At 49.9% G+C, this 20,650-nt stretch overlaps 1 protein-coding gene across 1 annotated transcript; it reads right to left on the bottom strand.

The window, feature by feature from the left end:
* Positions 1-3,477: 3,477 nt before the first annotated feature.
* LOC307240052 (uncharacterized protein) lies at positions 3,478-19,705 on the bottom strand. Its single transcript, XM_080013629.1, has 15 exons — positions 19,626-19,705; positions 18,596-18,722; positions 15,880-15,990; positions 14,306-14,443; positions 12,855-13,043; positions 12,681-12,759; positions 12,102-12,510; positions 10,787-11,228; positions 8,710-8,815; positions 8,223-8,494; positions 7,953-8,043; positions 7,273-7,360; positions 6,603-6,846; positions 5,599-5,860; positions 3,478-4,291 (listed from the first exon to the last, which is right to left on the bottom strand). The coding sequence occupies exons 2-15, from the start codon at positions 18,716-18,718 to the stop codon at positions 4,140-4,142; spliced, it is 2,706 nt and encodes a 901-aa protein (XP_079869755.1). The 5' UTR covers positions 18,719-18,722; positions 19,626-19,705; the 3' UTR covers positions 3,478-4,139.
* Positions 19,706-20,650: the final 945 nt, after the last annotated feature.

Here is a 20,650-nt window from a genome sequence, read left to right as displayed (position 1 = left end):
GTGGGGTGTGAGCTATGTGGGTGGGGATGTGGCCGGCGACTGTGATCTCGCCCGTCACGCTCCTGCCTTTGCGTACTTCACAACTGCCCTGAATTATTACCACTCATATTAGCCTCGAACACATACACACCCACACAAATCAAACTCCAAGCAACACTCCCCCAGACCAGGGTCTGCGGGGCAGGAGGGGTCGAGTGATTCACGTTCGACTTGCTTGGAGGACTCACACCCCCATGCCCTGCAATTTTAACCCTGCATACAATCAGCATACATTCTGCACTGGTTTCTGGGGTTGGTCAGGTACTGGTAGATTGGTGTTGGGGTGTGGTTGGCCGGGAGACGACACCCTGCCTGCTGTGTTTGGGTCCTGGTGGCTGGCCCCCAGTGTCCGGTGGTTTCCGGCCTGCTGCGACCTGACAGGGCTGCCGAGAGCCCCGCAGGGTGCTTTCCAGGGCCCCTCGTGGCTGCTTGCCATCGTGTATGTGGCTTGCGGTGCGGGAGGCCTTACTCCCGCTTTGCAGCTCCTCTGTGGCGAGTGCCCCGGGTGCCGGCGGTCATTGAGGCGCCGCATACTGGGCTGTATGCGGGCGATGGTGGGGCTCTGCTCACCCCAGTTGGGCTGATGTTGGGGTGCCCCGCACCATGCGCATTTGGCTACTTGCGGGTCCTAGCGAGGTGTCGGTCTGTCAGCCGTGGGGCCCAGCTCCGGGCCTGTAATCCATGCCTGGTGCCCGCAGCTCGGGTTCTGCACTTGCAGGTGTGTCTCATCATGCCTGCACATGGGAATGGGTTGTATGTGTGCGCCTCAGAGGTGCAGGGTCACTTTGTGCTCTCTGGGACTGGTTTGTGCACCTCAAGGTTATACATGGCCTTGCTCCGCAGGCTCCCGGCTTCTCTGCGGGCTGGGGGGGGGGGGGGGGGGGGGGGGAGTTGTGTGGCCATTTACGCTGCTTGGAGGTGTTACAATAAAGTTCTGACCCCATACACCAGAACTAATTGGGACAAGACCCGTGCACTCAATGGTGAACACACTCACACACTCTGCCTCGAAAAAGGCCCCCGAACCCTCTCCTGGTTTCCTGGTGACATCCCTCTCCTTTTCTCCCTCATTAACTTCCAGAGCTTTGACAGGAAGAGGCCACGTGCTGAACTTCTGTTCAGGTTTTCGTCTACTTAAGTAATCATGTTTTGTCGAATACATGTTTTTCCATGTACATGTTTGTTTCTATGTTTGTTTTTCCATGTACATGTTGGTGTTTGGTTCTATTTTTATGTTTTTCCATGGACATGTTTGTTTGTTTCTGTGTTTATTTGTCTCACCTGTGGTGATTCTCCCTCTTGGAGTAGTGATGAGTTGTTTATAGACCCAAACATGATAAATAGTTCTCCAGAAAGGGGGTTGGTGGTGGTTGTATATAATAAAAACGGTGTTCTGCTCGTCCCACAGCTCGTCACAAGACGGAGTTATTGCAGCAGTTGTTGATGATTAAAGAATGAATAAAGAGTTTCATTGCCTTCATTTCATTGTTGAACTCCACTTGCAACTAACTCTGTCCTAGATGCAATGGAACAAATACTCTGTGTTTTACGTCCTGCACGCTGACAGCACAGGTTAAAAAAAAAAATAGAAAATTGCGACTGGAGAAAAGCAGCAGCACATGCAGTAATTGGATGAATGAGCTGCAAATTTTGGGTTGAGAAAACCTGAAAAAATAAATAGGTTTAACAAAGTCAAATTGCAATTTTTTTCTTCCAATGACTCCCATTATTTTTATTTTGTGAACCTTTCATCTCCGCGGGCTTCCCCGTTAAACCAATGGTACACTCCTCAAGCAGGTCTGAAGGTCAAGGTTTCCTCCCCGCTCCATCAGGAGCTTCAGGATGAGGAGAAGAACAACACCTTCAGGCTTCTCCTTGAAGAAACACATTCAAGGAAGAATTCACCTTCAGGTTTCCAAACAAACGTAGACCCTGATCACACCGAGGAATAAGAAGACCACGGAGGAGCCAGACCCCACAGAGGGGCCAGACCCCACGAAGGAGCCAGACCCCACGGAGGAGCCAGACCCCATGAAGACCACAAAGTCCATTCGTATTCCTCAATATTTAGAAAATTGTTTACACAACCTCTAATATAACTCTACCCCTCCTCTACTTCTACACCTCTACTCCCCCTCTCCTCCACCTCTACAAGGAACTTCCTTGTTGAAGCTAAATGGCACAAACAGTCAAGTGTTGTTGACTTGTTTATTTGCACGATGATATAATTTGACTTCTTTATCAAAGCTTCAGACTTGAAGTCCATCCACAATTTTGCCAAAAACTTTCCAATTTTTAGAAAACAAAAGAAAGACAAAACCAAATCCATTGACAAGATTCAAGGTTTATTTTCAAATACTACAGTTTAAAGTAAAAGTGCTGGTGTGATGAGAGCAGGAAACAAGGATCTGCTTTTCAAAGTGCCCTGCAACGCGTAACACCTCGAAAAAAACGGGAATTCCGCAAAGTGACAAACAAACAAGGAGTAGCTTTCCGTAGATAAGCGAGATCACCTGCGAATGCTAATTCTGCTGAAAACCCATGTCATAATGCCACAAAATCCTAGAGGGACCAGAAAATGTAAACACGAACAAAGATTGTTACTATTACTAATATAAAGACTATTTTCGAAAATACCGTTATTAACCCGCGTCACAGCGAGTGAGAGCGCGGTAGAAGAACAGACAGGTAGACAGGTAGATAGATAGACAGGTAGAACACAGGTAGAGCTGGAGAAGGAAGACAGTTTCCTTGGAAAGGAAGTTGCTACTTTTACACTAGAATCCTTTTTTTTTCCCCCAAACTTCACTGAAACTTTCACTCAGACACATTTGACTTTCACCCTTTTTCCCCCGACGAATTCTTAACGCGATGCGATGTGATGTTAGTGGTGCCACGCCTTCCAGCTCGGAGGGCGTGGTCGCAGGCAACAGAAGGAGGCAGTCAGAGAGCCTCCCTAAGCCTAAGATGTCCACCAAACATCCTTTATATGTCGGCCATATTGTCATGCTTTAATGGCATTTTCAAACCTGGCATCAAGGCCTTGACCAGGCCCTTAATTGATCCCAACACTGTGGTACAGTTAGAAATTGGCGTTTAAATTGAAGTATTAAGGATAAAGTCACAAGTTCACAACAACAAAATTTGAAGATTTTCCCTCCAAAATAAGGCCGTCGACATTTTGTAAAAGCTGATTTGATGGAACTTGGATTCTTTGCTACAAGTTGAGTGAGTTAGGTGAAAATAATTTAATAACGGAACAAATATGATACACTATATATATATATATATATATATATATATATATATATATATATATATATATATATATATATATATACACACAGTGTGTGTGTGTGTGTGTGTGTGTGTGTGTGTGTGTGTGTGTATATATAAATTATACATAAATAATATTTTGTGAACAGAACAATAAAGAAAGTTTGCAAACAGAAGAAAACTGGGAGAATAATATAAATATGATAACTATCTATAAAACATTTATAGAGTGGGATGGTGTGACATCCCGTCACCCTGGGCAACGATAACACGGTTCCAAATGTAAGTGGTCGGCCATTTTGACCCATTGTTTGATATGGCCCCAAAAATGTGTTCTGGAAAATTTGAATTTACAAGAAAATGACATGGTCAGTACTTAGTACGGCGTAAGACGGCTGAAGGTAGGCCAAATGGGCTTCAAGTGATTGTACAAATAATCCAAAAAATGATTTTAAGAGGATCGTACAAATGATCATCGTACAAATGATCATTTGTACGATGATTGTACAAACGTTTACAATGATCTTAAGAATCGGGTAATGCGATCGACAAAGATATGGTTCAAAATGGCCGCCTTCTGAGGGTTTTCAACCCGACTAGTCGTCTCCATGGCAACGTAACGTACTGCCTTAACCACTCTCTACAAACGGGAGCGTTCCGGAAGCATTTCCTCTGATGTAAGTGAGAGTTTTGGGGGCTTGATCTTCAACCACCCACGGTCATACTTTAGAAATAACTTTTTTGTTTTTTGTACAGGCTTGAATTTTGCTGTGTGGACCATTTTCCAAAATCTGGTTTTCTATTATTTTATTTATTCTAATGGCTCAGTCCCTCAGGGTGTTGATGTGTGCGCAGATCTTTAGCGCAGGACCTAGCTTGATGTTCATGGTGGACATGAGATGCTCCTCCCTGAGCAGCAGCAGAGCCTGGCCGTCGATCTCCTGGGACAGGAAGTGGGACGCCAGGTCCTCGCACCCTGACCAGGAAAAGAGAGGAAATGAAAAGGAGGGAAAGGGAGAGCAGGGATCAGCGTTAGAACCCTTCTATTTGAACTCCTGTTGAGCCGGTGACAGGGACGAACACTTGTTGACGGTTCCGCTGGTGTTCCGCAGGGATCCATTTCAGGACCCGTTTTATTTAAACTGCCGTTCTTCCGCCAGCATATACATACGGTTATAACACACTACCTATGGGGATGGTAGCTCAGGAGGTAGAGCTGGTGGTCTAGTGATGTAAAGGTTGCTGGTTTGATCCCAGGCTCCTCCTGCTAGCATGCTGTAGTGTCCTTGAGCAAGACACTTAACCCCTCATTGCTCCTGATGGCTGCATCCGTCGCTGTTTGAATAATTGTAAGTCGCTTTGGATAAAAGCGCCTGCTAAATGCAATGTAATGTAATGTAACAACCACACACCTGATTTATACACATGGGTGGAGATTTCAGAATGAAGATAGAAGAAGAATGGTATGAAGGAAGACATTGTGTATACGCAGGTAAACCCATTAATAATAGGAGATTGACTCCCTTCCTATTGCCAGTAGGAGGATCGACGTTCGACGTCAGAATAAAAAACAGTAGAAAGCATCATGGAGCACCCACACCCGCACGACGGCGCGCGGCGGAGGCTCCCCGTGCGTGTCACGCGCATGGGCCAGACGTGACCATCAGACAGACCGGGCGGGGTCCGGAGGCCGGCTCGGGGCGGCGCTGCGGTGGCAGTTTTCGGAAACGGGGCGAAAAGGAGCGCGTCCGCCCCGGTGTCGCGTTTCCATCACTGCCGATCGGAGGTGGAGCCGATAAAAAGCTGTGACCCGCTGCGGGGTCATCCCTCCCGGGAATGAGTGACGATTGTAACCCTTTGTAACTACAGAAAAAAAAGCCAGTTTTCTGTTGGCGGATTTTCTGTGCAGCGGAAAGAGCTATAAGCATGTCACTCTGGATAACGTGTCACATTACATTACATTACATTTCATTTAGCAGACGCTTTTATCCAAAGCCACTTTTATTATTCAAACACCGACGGACGCAGCCATCAGGAGCAATGAGGGGTTAAGTGTCTTGCTCAAGGACACTACAGCATGCTAGCAGGAGGAGCCTGGGATCCAACCAGCAACCTTTAGATTACTAGACAACCAGCTCTACCTCCTGAGCTACCATCCCCAAAATAATCCTCGAAATAAATAAGTGGAACTGAAAATAGGTAGAAAAGCAGACATGGCTCATCATGCTTGTCACTATTCATCCCAAAACCGCTATTGTCTGGATATGAAAACAGCGCTCCCACCTTGCAGCGAGGAAATAAACTGCGTCACTTCCTCGACGCTCCAGTGGGAGGGGCTACCGGGCAGGAAGACGGGGGCGGAGACATCCGATGCGGGGCGGGGCGGGGCCTGGTGGCAGGAAATCGAGGTGGCGGGGGAGGGGCGCATAGGTTCGTCCTCCTCTTCATTATTCGCTTCATCATCATCATCATCGTCATCATTGTCCTCCTCCTCCTCCTCCTCCTCGCTGGAGCCCTCGTCTGATTGGCTCGACTCTGAGCGACACTGGAGGGAGAGGCAGAGGTGTCCTTGAGCAAGGCATTTCACACCTCGATAAACTTTCAAATGGAGCTGAGTATATAATATTGAATATGATACTTCATTCTTTTTATTTATTTATTTTTTAGTATATATATATTTTTTAAACACTATTGACATATCTCAATTTCAGCTTCGGAATTAAAAATCCCAAGTTAAAGAATCCAACTGAGGTTCATCCTATTGAATCGTACAGTAACGTAGCAGCAGGCCTCTGTAGACTGTTCTCCTGGTGTTCCACAAGGATCCATTTCCGGACCAGCTTGTTTTAAAACTTATGTTCTTCTCTCAGAGTACACAGACCATAATATTCACATGTACATTGATGACAATGATTTATGCACACGACGACACCAGAGAAGACGCTCTGACAGCGCAACTGCCCCCCAGTGGTGAATAAAGTTCTATCTAACATCCATACACGGCCTCTATTGACTGTTCTGCTAGTGTTCTGCAGGGGTCAATTTTAGGACCCGCTTTATTTAAACGTCAGTGTATACAGCCCATAATATGCATGCACATGCACACACACACACACACACACACACACACACACACACACACACACACACACACACACACACACACACACACACACACACACACACACACACACACACACACACACACACACACACACACACACACCGCTGACATTGTGATTCACGGGCACGGGGGAAGGTTTCCCCTCGTGCTCCCTCAGCCGCACCTTGGCAGGAAGTGGCCTCCCCGCGATCTTGGCGCTGGCAATTTCCGAGCTGGTCCTCCTCGGAACCCGCCTCCTGACCACGCCCTGGAGGTGACCGGGGCCTTGACCGGGGCCGTGACCGGGGCCGTGACCGGGGCCTTGACCGGGGCCGTGACCGGGGCCGTGACCGGGGCTGTGACCGGGGCTGTGACCGGGGCCGTGAGCCGCCCTCAGGCGGAAGTGCTGCCTGCAGCTAACGTTGTACCTGGCAAACCAGCACAGGGCGCACGGTAGACAGAGAGCAGCACACGCGACAGCACATCCTCAATGAATCAAAGGTGTTTTCTCACGTTATACTGTATTTTTACACAATGTTCGGAAATATGTCGATATGCGTTTGCTTCATGAGTTATCATTTTAAAAATACCAAATATTCCTCCCTCGGCTTTCTGAAGCAAAATGAAAAACTTGTTTCCAATTGTACAATATTAAGGTTGTGAGATTTAAAAAAAGTTTTAGGTGCAAGATACTTAAACGTAAAGAGCGTTTGTTTCTGAGGAGGCCACCACCGTGTGAATCCTGTTCTAGTAAATAGTGTTGTGGTTGTGGTTGTGGTTGTGGTTGTAGTTCTGGTTCTGGGACTCGTTACGGCTCCGGCTCTGGTCCTGGTTCTGGGTCTCGGGTCTGGTACCTCTTTGCGCAGGTCATGGAGCAGAACCTCTTGGTTCCCCTGAAGCGAGTGGCCGGTGCCAAGGTGTGACAGTACTCGCACTTCAACACTGAGGCAAGGACAGGAAGTAGAGAGGAAAGGAAGTTGAAATACAGACGAGGAAAAGCTCTTATGCCCTTCACACAAAATAACTCACAACATGTGCCAAAGTGAGCAAAGCACGTCCAGTTTGACGGCGCATGTTATATATTATCATTATCGAAAATAGTATCTAGGAGAACAGTTTGCTACGCTACTACAGTGTTGGACACGTTGTTGCGACCGTTTCTCTCTTTAAACTCCACAGACTGGTTGCGAAGTTGTCTCAAATCAATGTTCCGTCTCAATCCACATGCTAATGCTATTGCTAACGCTAACACCGGCTGGTGGCGCCATCTTGTGGTGTCGCGTAGAAACCAGGCCGGAAGACTTAAAAGAGATCAATGAGGCCGTTGACGTGAGGAACTCGGAACGTCACGTTCGGCGTCGCGTCTCCCTGTCAACCTCCACGTCCCGTTCAAGAGAAACAACACTAGTAAACAGTCCTGGGAGCAGCCGGACGCTCAGTGTCACCAAATAAACACGGCACGCCGTCTGCGTGGAGGTCGTCCCTGAGTTATGCTGCAGGGTTTCATGTGGATTTGGGTGTGTGCCCCGTTCACCTCGCGCCGTGACCACGCCCTCCGACTGGTTGGTGTCCGGGCTGTCAGCGGTGGAGTCGTCGCCGGGCGGCTCCTTTGCCGAGCCGCAGACCTGACCGGAGGAAATGAAACTTTATCGACGCCCAGCTGTTGTGGCAACGGTAGAACGGTGCAAGTCAAGAAGGAAAGAAGGTTTCGGCTGAAGCTAAAAGTTAAAGACCGATGCTCAATAATATTGAAGGATCAATAGCAACTTATAGATCACAATAAATGAAATAACCAACTGCTCACAGGAAACGGCTCCGCCCCTTCCTGGATGACAAAGCCTTCGATGAGATGCGTGAGCACGCTGGGTCTGACCACGGCCTGAGGGGGCAGCGCCTTGTCCCCCGGGGCCACGCCCACCCGGGAGACGGACACGGCCCGAGCGGGCGGGGCGGCGTCCCCCAGGACGACGCCCACCCGGGGGGCGGCCGGCGCCTGAGAGGGCGGGGACTTGCCCCCCTGGCAGATGGACAGCTCCTGAGGGGGCGGAGCCTGGGAGGGCGGGGGGGACCCGGGGTCTGGCGGGGGAGGACGGTGGACATTTTCAGGTTATAAGCGAAGCGGCGGAACCGGATAGAAGGAACATTTCCTACGAATTTGGGGTTTTCCCGCTTAACAACTAAAATCATTGAACTTCCGCCAAAATCACTTCCTGTTTATGTTACACATCACCACGGCAACCACAGGTAAACAAAGCCGATTGAGTGACGACGGTTCGGTTTTGGTTTGTTACCCGTCCGGGCTGGGCTGCGGGGCTGCTCTCTGATTGGGCTGGATGGTGGCCGGGAGGGGGCGGGGCCATCGTCCTCAGACTTCCTCTTCAGAGAGACGGGCGCCTGCTTCCACCCCCCCCCACCCGAAAAAACACATTTCAAACGAGCGACGAGACGGACCCTCAACACCACCAAGAGGTCGGAAAGAAGATACGGAAAACATTTGAGCTCCTCTCAATCGCACGTCAGTTTAACCGCCAGGGACAAAAAGACGTTTGGTGACTCAACGTGGAATGTGATTGGTTGATAAAGCATCCATCAGTTTAACACAGCGTTGACTTTTAGAACATGGAAAACACATGAACAGTGATACTGGACTTAGCATCTACTTTCAGCCAGGACACCTGCACCATCGTCACCAGAACCTGCATCCACTTGAGACCGACTGCTTCAAGATACCACCGTGGAAATGTGCAGCAGCCAGTCAGCAGCCAGTCAGCGGCCAGTCAGCAGCCAGTCAGCAGCCAGCCAGTCAGCAGCCAGTCAGCGGCCAGTCAGCAGCCAGTCAGAAGCCAGTCAGTCAGCAGCCAGTCAGTCAATCAGCAGCCAGTCAGCAGCCAGCCAGTCAGCAGCCAGTCAGTCAGCAGCCAGTCAGCAGCCAGCCAGTCAGTCAGCAGCCAGCCAGTCAGCAGCCAGTCAGTCAGCAGCCAGTCAGCAGCCAGTCAGTCAGCAGCCAGTCAGCAGCCAGTCAGTCAATCAGCAGCCAGTCAGCAGCCAGCCAGTCAGCAGCCAGTCAGTCAGCAGCCAGTCAGCAGCCAGCCAGTCAGTCAGCAGCCAGCCAGTCAGCAGCCAGTCAGTCAGCAGCCAGTCAGTCAGCAGCCAGTCAGCAGCCAGTCAGTCAGCAGCCAGTCAGTCAGCAGCCAGTCAGCAGCCAGTCAGTCAGCAGCCAGTCAGTCAGCAGCCAGTCAGCAGCCAGTCAGCAGCCAGTCAGTCAGCAGCAAGTCAGCAGCCAGTCAGTCAGCAGCCAGTCAGCAGCCAGTCAGCGGCCAGTCAGTCAGCAGCCAGCCAGTCAGCAGCCAGTCAGTCAGCAGCCAGTCAGCAGCCAGTCAGCAGCCAGCCAGTCAGCAGCCAGCCAGTCAGCAGCCAGTCAGCGGCCAGTCAGCAGCCAGTCAGAAGCCAGTCAGTCAGCAGCCAGTCAGCGGCCAGTCAGTCAATCAGCAGCCAGTCAGCAGCCAGCCAGTCAGCAGCCAGTCAGTGGCCAGTCAGCAGCCAGTCAGCAGCCAGTCAGCAGCCAGCCAGTCAGCAGCCAGTCAGTCAGCAGCCAGTCAGTCAGCAGCCAGTCAGCAGTCAGTCAGTCAGCAGCCAGTCAGCAGCCAGTCAGTCAGCAGCCAGTCAGCAGCCAGTCAGTCGCCAGTCAGTCAGCAGCCAGTCAGCAGCCAGTCAGTCAGCAGCCAGTCAGCAGCCAGCCAGTCAGTCAGCAGCCAGTCAGCAGCCAGTCAGCAGCCAGTCAGCAGCCAGTCAGCAGCCAGTCAGCAGCCAGTCAGCAGCCAGTCAGCGGGTGACCTACATGGTGTGTGCAGGTAGTTGGTGGCTTATTTCTTGGATATTTCTTTCATATTTACTGTGTTTGTGTGTTTTGTTTATTTTCACCCTTCATGATGTCATCGTTGATATTGAAAACTGCTTGGACATACGACTGTTTTAACACACGAGCGTTCTATAGAACCAATGACCGTCCTAAGTCCAGCTACCACTGTATATACTGTAGAAAAAGAAAAAAAATCTGAAGATGATGCATAACTGAACCGTCTATTTTGATGACAAAAATGGAAGACATAAAAAACCTGCTGATTAATAGTGGAGAGTGGTTTCCAAACAACGATCAGCTGCGTGGTCTTTTGGTGTGTTTTGTTTGCTTTCCGTGGCAGAACTGAGGTGTCATTCATTCACTGACATTGAATGTTGGAACAAACTTTCATCTCAATCATGTTTTTGTCTCTTTCATATTTTCGGCGGCTCCAACCCATAACCCCACCAAACATCAACATGGACGTGTCATAACTGTGTGACAGGACAGTGAAGAGGAAGTCATTTTACCTGGGTCTGGTCTCCCCCCGTCGACTCCCCGTTAGCGCCGACCAGCGGCGAGACTCCGCCCTGCTCCTCCGCCACCGGGGGGCGAGAGGAGCAGGGCGGAGGACAGGAGACGGAGGGGGGAGGACGGGCGGAGGACAGGGGTCCGTTGTGCCGCTGGTTCTGAGGGTGCACGTGGGACACCGGGGCCGGTGGCTGGGCCTCCTGGGGGGCCGGCCTGAGGGTCTTGAGGCCCAAGCCCCGCCCCCCTGCGGCCCCGCCCCCCCTGGAGGCGCCGAGCGGGCCGGGCGAGCCCATGCCCGGTTCCCGGGCCAGGGCTTGGGGGGTCCCCGGGGAGCTCTGCCGGGCCCCCACGATCTGGACCGGGATGTAGGGCAGCGGGGCGGGGGCGGGCGGGGCCGAGCTTGAGGGCGGAGCCGGGGAGGGGAGGATGGGGGGAGGGTTCCTGGGAGGAAGGGGGAGAGAAGTGGTTCACAGCGGAGCAGTCTGACAGTGTCCGTCAGCAGCCAGTCGTCTCCAGATAACGACCGCTGACCCGTCTCCGTCTGGTTTGACTCCACCTAAATGCTAATGCTAACACTAGCTAGTGGCGCCATCTGATGACACGACATAGAAGCTGCAATGATGAAAAGACGTCGACATCCCCAACGTCCCACTGTTGTGCATTTTTCTCTCAAACCAGAAACAAGCGTTTTATTTGCTCCGGCAGATACGTCCGCGCCCCCCTCCGGTTCAGACAGATGACCGGCCCAACCGGGCGGGGTCGGGCCAATCGCAACCGTTTATCTAATATGGGCTGTTGAGGCACCTTACCAAGATGGCTGCCGCTAAAATAATAAAAATAAAAAATGTGTTTGCCGTGCTTCACACGGGATTTGTTGTTTGTTTACATTTTTCCGTCGCTCGGTGCTACGTCACACGTTTAGTCGCTCTGATTGGTTGTACTTCTATCCAGTTGCGTCCAGAGACATTTTGGTCAGCGTCCGCTGCAAACGCTTGGAAATCGAAAACGAACTGAGAGGTTCCAGACTTACTCGCATTTGCAAATTGGTCTGGCGATGTCAGGCTAAGAAATACTAGTTATAAAATATTTTCTTGTCAATATATTTATTAGTAGCTGGATTATTTGTTCATTGTTTTACATGCAATTCCTTCAAGGACCCTTCAGGGTCGGCGGAGCCCAGTTTGAGCTAAATGCAGAATGCTTCGTGGTACATCCTCACCTGGAGGGCAGGTGGACCCCCTGCAGTTCCTTCAAGGACCCCTAGGAGGGCAGCAGACCCCTGTTTGGGCAACATGCTAAGTGCTACGTCCTCACCTGGAGGGCAGGTGCAGCGGCAGCCGGACCCCATGCAGGGTTTTGGGCTGGATGGGGACGGGCTTGTCCCCCGCCAGGGAGGCCTTCTGCAGGGGCTGTACCACCAGGGTCTGGGCTCCGCCCCCTGGGCGCACCCCCGCCACACCCGCCCCGCCCAGCGGGGGGCGCTGCTGCGCCGCGCTGCACGCGGGCACCAGGATGTGCGTTGCCGCGGCAGCCGCGGTCACCGCGGTGATGGCCCGGGGCCCGTGGAGCAGCAGCTGGGAGAGAGGGATGGAGGAGGAGGAGGAGGAGGAGGAGGAGGAGGAAGGGTGGTGGGGCTTCAGGGCGGAGGGCTGGGGGTAGGTGGGGATCTTGATGTGGGGCAACTGGGGCGGGCTGGGCTTGCGGGGAGGGTGGAGGGTGGGAGGGGCTGGGGTGGAGAGGAGAGAAGAAGAAAAGATAAAATGAGATCAAGTCAGAGGGAAGGACTAGAAACGCCTGGAGCGCATGTTCCTGGTGCTTTTGGCTTGTACACGTTGACTGTTTACTGCCAAACTCCCTCTCCTTCCTCCTTCCTCTTGTTCGCTCTTTCCGTACCAGACTCCCTCTCTGAAGCCTCCGTTTTGACACCGGCTCCTTTGGGTCCCGAGGAGCCTCGGAGGGCCAGGTTCTGGACCTGGAAGCAGTGCGACAGACGGACACGCGTCACTGCGGCGCACGTCCCGGAGCCGGGGTTTTCTCAACCTCCTACCGACCGACACGCACACAGACCTGGTCGCTCTCCGATTGGCTGCCGGAGGATGAGGAGGCGGAGCCGGGCGCCACTTCCTGCTGCTGGTGCTGCTGCTGCTGCTGCTGAGTCTGCGTTTGCTGCGTGACAGTTGCCACGGCAGCCGTCGCCGTGGCACCGGGCATGAAGATAAGCTGGGAGGAGAGGGGGGCGCGCAGGGAGCGGTTCACCTGCAGGGGGTCACACCAGCAGCCGGTCACACCCAGCAGCTGGAGGTTCCCTGAGGACCCCTGCACGACAGACCTCTTCAGCAGTACGCAGGATGTCGCTAGCATCGGATTATATTGGTATTATCGCAGGATATCCATAGTATTGCAGTATATCGGTACTATCACAGGATATTGGTAGTATCGCAGGACAAAGGCAGTATCACAATATAATGGTTGTATCACAGAATATCGGTAGTATCGCAGGATATCTGTAGCATCGCAGGACGATGGCAGTACCGGTGTATATATCGGTGGTATCGGTAGTAGTGCAGGATACCGGCAGTATTGCGGGACAATGGCTGTAGCATCGAGTATATTGGTAGTATCACAGGATATCGGTAGTATCACAGGATATCTGCAGCATCGAGTATATTGGTAGTATCACAGGATATCGGTAGTATCACAGGATATCTGCAGCATCGAGTATATTGGTAGTATCACAGGATATCTGTAGCATCGAGTATATTGGTAGTATCACAGGATATCGGTAGTATCACAGGATATCTGTAGCATCGAGTATATTGGTAGTATCACAGGATATCTGCAGCATCGAGTATATTTGTAGTATCACAGGATATCTGTAGCATCGAGTATATTGGTAGTATCACAGGATATCTGTAGCATCGAGTATATTTGTAGTATCACAGGATATCTGTAGCATCGAGTATATTGGTAGTATCACAGGATATCTGCAGCATCGAGTATATTTGTAGTATCACAGGATATCTGTAGCATCGAGTATATTGGTAGTATCACAGGATATCTGTAGCATCGAGTATATCGGTAGTATCACAGGATATCTGTAGCATCGAGTATATCGGTAGTATCACAGGATATCGGTAGTATCACAGGATATCTGTAGCATCACAGGATATCTGTAGCATCGAGTATATTTGTAGTATCACAGGATATCTGTAGCATTGAGTATATTGGTAGTATCACAGGATATCTGTAGCATCGAGTATATTTGTAGTATCACAGGATATCTGTAGCATCGAGTATATCGGTAGTATCACAGGATATCGGTAGTATCACAGGATATCTGTAGCATTGAGTATATTGGTAGTATCACAGGATATCTGTAGCATCGAGTATATTTGTAGTATCACAGGATATCTGTAGCATTGAGTATATTGGTAGTATCACAGGATATCGGTAGTATCACAGGATATCTGTAGCATTGAGTATATTGGTAGTATCACAGGATATCGGTAGTAACCCACCCTCAGGTACATGTGGCCCTGCCCGCCTGCCGTCCCGCTCAGCAGCACTGATTGGCTGATGGTGGACGTGGTGGAAGCTCCTGGACCAATAGGACGAGAGCCGGAGGAAGCTCCGCCCCCCGAGGCTGTGACGCTGGCCTGGCATCGGACAAAACACAGCGAGACGTCAAATCTGGTACTTGTGGATATATGACACATGGATTATATAAGATGCTACTACTTAGTGTGCGTGTAAGTTGAGCAGCGGAGTCACTGTAACTTTTGACCTTGAGATGACTTTACTTTTATTCCTCGGCTTTTGGCAACTTTCCAATTGTCCCTGGTTAATCGATTTATTTTTTATTTTTATTTTTTTTAAATACGATTTCATCCAAAAAGTCACTCATTTCAAATCAATGTAAATAAAATGTAAATAAAATGTCTTAAACTGTAATAAAATAGAACAAATTAAATATAATAATACAAAATGAACTCAATAAAAGCCCAAAGTAAGAGTTATTTTCAATGTGATTTAATTTGCATTTTTTGTTCCAAGGTTCAATGTCAACAGGTGGAACAAATGAACAAAAAAATAATAATAATAATTCCAAATTCCCAGTTGTTCGGACGACAGGGATTCGTCGACTAAAACGGGAGGACTGTGAAAACCAGGACCGGATCCGAGCGCTCCGCCTCAACACGTCTGCGGAAGCGACGTTTAAACAAGATTTAAAAAGAGACGGAGCAAGCAAAGCGCCACCGCAACACGCACGGCTGCTCAGAGCAGGGGAAGAGGCGTGGCCGGAGGAGGAGGAGCGCCATGAAGACCAAGCTCCGCCCCCCACCCCCGTCCAGGTGTTTTGGGAAGGTGTCCCAGGCCTCGCGTTCGACACCGGTGAGTATTCACAAGGAAACACGTCTCGTCTCTGGTGTGTTGAGCTGCGTTGGGGTTGAAGAGGGTTTGTCGCTGTATTCTGCTTGTGTTGACCTTTCACCTCCCAGCTCGACCGCACCTGGGGTTTTTGTTTACTTGATATCATTTTTGTTCTCAAATAGTTCTCCTTCCAAAATACCATGAGACACGTGTATTGAGGTCATTTTGGTTTCCCCTCACCGTCGTCCTTCCCTCATTATTTTTGGGGGGTGCGTTTGCATTTCCTGGTGATTTATTGTTGCTTATGATGTCATAGGGATGAGTGGGAGTGGGAGTGGGATGGTATCTCAGGAGGTAGAGCTGGTGGTCTAGTGATGTAAAGGTTGCTGGTTGGATCCCAGGCTCCTCCTGCTAGCATGCTGTAGTGTCCTTGAGCAAGACACTTAACCCCTCATTGCTCCTGATGGCTGCGTCCGTAAAAGCGTCTGATAAATGTAATGTAATGTAATGTAGGGAAACATTCCTGTCGTTCATCACTTACTTTTACATTTAGGCAGAGAAGATGGAAAACAGTTTAGGAAGCAGCATTCACACACACACACACACACACACACACACACACACACACACACACACACACACACACACACACACACACACACACACACACACACACACACACACACACACACACACACACACACACACACACACAGTCTACCTGCTGCACCGCTGCCAGGTTGTGCAGCTGTGCGCTGCTGATCTGCTGCTGCAGCATCAACTGCTGGAAATACTGAGCTGCATGAGGCTGACGCTGCAGGGCCTGCAGGGCCTGGTGGAGGTGGAGGAGGAGGAGGAGGAGGAGGAGGGGAGAGTGGGGGGGGGGGGGGTGAGGAGGAGAGGAGGGGAGGAGGAGAGAGGAGGTGGAGAGAGGAGGAGAGAGGAGGTGGAGAGAGGAGGAGAGAGGAGGTGGAGGAGAGAGGAGGTGGAGAGAGGAGGAGAGAGGAGGAGAGAGGAGGTGGAGAGAGGAGGTGGAGAGAGGAGGAGAGAGGAGGTGGAGAGAGGAGGAGAGAGGAGGTGGAGAGAGGAGGAGAGAGGAGGTGGAGAGAGGAGGTGGAGAGAGGAGGAGAGAGGAGGTGGAGAGAGGAGGAGAGAGGAGGTGGAGGAGAGAGGAGGTGGAGAGAGGAGGAGAGAGGAGGAGAGAGGAGGTGGAGAGAGGAGGTGGAGAGAGGAGGAGAGAGGAGGTGGAGAGAGGAGGAGAGAGGAGGTGGAGAGAGGAGGAGAGAGGAGGTGGAGAGGATTTATACTTAATTTTTGTGTAGTAAACTTGAAGATGAAAGAACACACACACGTTAAAAGTACAATAATTCCATTGCTCTCAGTGTGTTGGTTTGTTATTATAATTCCAGAAAATAACTTTATAAAATGTACAATAAATAATAACAACAATAATAATAATAATAACAACAATAAACAAGAACAATATAATAACAACAACAATAACAACAACAATAACAATAATAAACAACAACAATATAATAACAACAACAACAACAATAATAAGAATAATAACAATAATAATAAGAATAACAATAACAATAACAATAACAATAACAATAACACTAACAAGAAGAAGAAGAAGAATAACAATAATAATATTAATAATGACAATAACAATAATAACAACAACACTAATCAACAACAATTACAAATTTACCATTCTGGGATGTAGGGAGGCAGGGTGAGCTGGAGGGCGGAGCCTCTCTCTCCCTCCCTGGAAGACCAAGATGCCCCCAACGCCCCAAAAGCCAAGACCCAACTCCCCCAACACCCTGACCGCCCCCAACTCCCCCAACACTCTGACCGCCCCCAACACCCCCAACACCCTGAACGCCCCCAAAGCCAAGACCCAACTCCCCCAACACCCTGAACGCCCCCAACTCCCCCAACACCCTGACCGCCGCCAACACCCCCAACACCCTGACCGCCCCCAACACCCCCAACACCCTGACCGCCCCCAACTCCCCCAACACCCTGAACGCCCCCAACACCCCCAACACCCTGACCGCCCCCAACACCCCCAACACCCTGAACGCCCCCAACTCCCCCAACACCCTGACCGCCCCCAACTCCCCCAACACCCTGACCGCCCCCAACTCCCCCAACACCCTGACCGCCCCCAACACCCCCAACACCCTGAACGCCCCCAACTCCCCCAACACCCTGACCGCCCCCAACACCCCCAACACCCTGAACGCCCCCAACTCCCCCAACACCCTGAACGCCCCCAAAGCCAAGACCCAACTCCCCCAACACCCTGAACGCCCCCAACACCCCCAACAACCTGACCGCCCCCAACACCCCCAACACTCTGAACGCCCCCAACTCCCCCAACACCCTGAACGCCCCCAAAGCCAAGACCCAACTCCCCCAACACCCTGACCGCCCTCAACTCCCCCAACACCCTGAACGCCCCCAACACCCCCAACACCCTGACCGCCCCCAACTCCCCCAACACCCTGACCGCCCCCAACTCCCCCAACACCCTGAACGCCCCCAAAGCCAAGACCCAACTCCCCCAACACCCTGACCGCCCCCAACACCCCCAACACTCTGAACGCCCCCAACTCCCCCAACACTCTGAACGCCCCCAACTCCCTGAACGCCCCCAACTCCCCCAACACTCTGAACGCCCCCAACTCCCCCAACACTCTGAACGCCCCCAACTCCCCCAACACTCTGAACGCCCCCAACTCCCCGGCTCCGACGACACCTCACTCACCACTCTAACACGTTCAGGAAATGATTCATTATAATAAAAATCGGAGCCAAAGCTAAATTCTGAGAATTTTCCCCAAACAATATCAATAGGGTATCAATAATAATAATAATAATAATAATAATAATAATAATAATAATGATCATGATAATAATAATAATAATAATAATGATGATCATGATAATAATAATAATAATAATAATAATAATAATAATAATGATGATGATCATGATAATAATAATAATAATAATAATAATAATAATAATAATAATAATGATGATCATGATAATAATAATAATAATAGTGATGATGATCATGATAATAATAATAATAATAATAATAATAATAATAATGATGATCATGATCATGATAATGAAATAATAATAAATAATAATAATAATGATCATGATAATGAAATAATAATAATGATAATAATCATGATGATGATAATAATAATAATAATAATAATAATAATGATGATCATAATAATAATAATAATAATAATAATAATAATAATAATAATAATGAAATAATAATAATAATAATCATGATAATGAAATAAAGTAAAGTAGAGTAATGCAGAGTAAAGTAAACAAAAAAAAGGGGTTCTGCTGGTTATTATATTATGGGATGCTGGACGCAGTGAATAGTAACACACCTGCACGGCCTGCCTCTCGTACAGGGACATGGAGGTGATGGTGGAGGGGCGGGGACCGGCTCCGGACGCTGTGCTCTGATTGGCCGAGGCCCCAAGCGGGTTCTGCTCTCCGTCCGCCTCCATCTCTCTGTGTAAGGAGAAGGAGAGAGATCAGGCATCAAACCACCAACCTCCTGCCTCCACCCTGTACTCTCCACCTCCCAACCTCTACCCCTTGCAAGTCTACACTTTGCACCACCCACTCTCCTGCCTCCACCCTCCAACCAGTCTACACCTTGCACTCTCCACCTCTACCCTCCTGTCTACATCCAGTCTACACCTTGCACCCTCCACCCCTTCAGCCTTCAATCACCCACAACCTTCCACTCCCATGCATCCACCTGCCAGCCTACAGCCAATCCCCACCTTGCACCCTCTAGCCTACACCTCCCAACCTCCTGGAAGCTTCCAGCCTCCATCTTCCAAATTCCACACTCTACCTTCACGCTCTCCTGCCTCCACCCTACACCCGGTCTTCACCTTGCACCTCCACTCTCGCCATCCTCCACCTTCTAGCCTCCATCCAACCACCACCTTCCACTCTCCTGCCTCCACCTGCGAGCCTACACCAAGTCTTCACCTTGCACCCTCTAGCTTACACCTCCCACCCTCAAACACCCTCTCCACCCCCTAGTGTCTACCTTCCAGCCTCCATCTCCTGCTCCCACACTCCCCCCTCCACTCTCATGCTGCCGCCTACACCCAGACTTCATCTTGCACCCTCCAGCCATACACCTCCAACCCTCTACACTCTCCACCCTGCATCTCCTGCTTCCACGCTCCACGCTCATGCCTCCACCCTACACCAAGTCTTCACATTGCACCCCACAGCCTCCACCCTCCAACCACAATCCTCCAGCTTCAACACCACATATTCCACCCTCACACCTTCCACCCAGCAACTCCATCCTCCTCCAGCCTGTGTGTGTGACCACCGCACACACTCAGAGTGCTCACCAAGCTGCAGCTGAATTGAAAATAATGAACTCACCTTCTTTTTGTTATTCCTCCACCTTGTTGTGTTTCTGTTCCTCCACCTTGCTCCTGCTCTCTTCCTTGCAGGACCTCAGAGTCGCCGCAGCTGAGCCGGCCACGCCCCCTTTTCCTCACACTGACACTTCCGGCGCCGCGTGATGACGTCACACGGCCGTCGTTTTTTTTTTTTTTTTAATTTCCTTCTTTTTTTATGTTTTACTATTTCCGTGATTTGATTAATGTTATTCTTTTAACATGTTACCTTTTTTATTTATATGCTGTTTATTTAGATTACAATTTTTAGCATTTATACTCATTTTGGCATATATCTTAAATATGACAGTGACAATTACAAAACGGAAGTCTTGTTTATATATATATATATATATATATATATATATATATATATATATATATATATATATATATATATATAAAAAACACCTGGAGCCAAGTCAAAAAGTGCACTTTCTATATCACATTCACACACTTTTACAAAGGACAAGGCTCTAATATAACTACGTATAAGAATCGTATCTTTCTTTGTGCTGCTCCCGTTAGTGGTGGCCACAGCGGATCATCTGCCTCCAACACCTTGTGTTCTGCAACTTCCTCCCTGACACCACCCGCCTGCATGTCCTCCCTCAGCAGCTCCATCAAGCTTTTCTTTGGCTTCCTCTTTTCCTCTTGCCTGGCAGCTCCACCCTCAGCCTCCATCTCCCAATGTAACTCTCATGTCTCCTCCACACGTGTCCAAACCATCTCAATCTGGCCTCTCTCACTTTTCCACCAAACTGTCCAACCTGAGCTGTCCCTCTAATGTCCTCATTCTTAATCCTGTCCATCCTTGTCCCTCCCAATGAAAACCTCCACATCCTCAACTCTGCCACCTCCACCTCATCCACCTGCCTTTTAGTCAGTGCCACCGCCTCTAAACCGTACAACATGGCTGCTCTCTCTACTGTCCTCTACACCGTCCCCTTCACTCTGGCTGGAACCCTCCTGTCACACATCACTCCGGACACTCTTCTCCACCCTGCC

The sequence above is a fragment of the Zeus faber genome, assembly GCF_960531495.2.
Source record: "Zeus faber genome assembly, chromosome: 1".
Taxonomy (NCBI): Eukaryota; Metazoa; Chordata; class Actinopteri; order Zeiformes; family Zeidae; genus Zeus; species Zeus faber.
The sequence above is the reverse complement of the archived record's forward strand: the minus strand, read 5'-3'. Positions and strand labels throughout refer to the sequence as shown.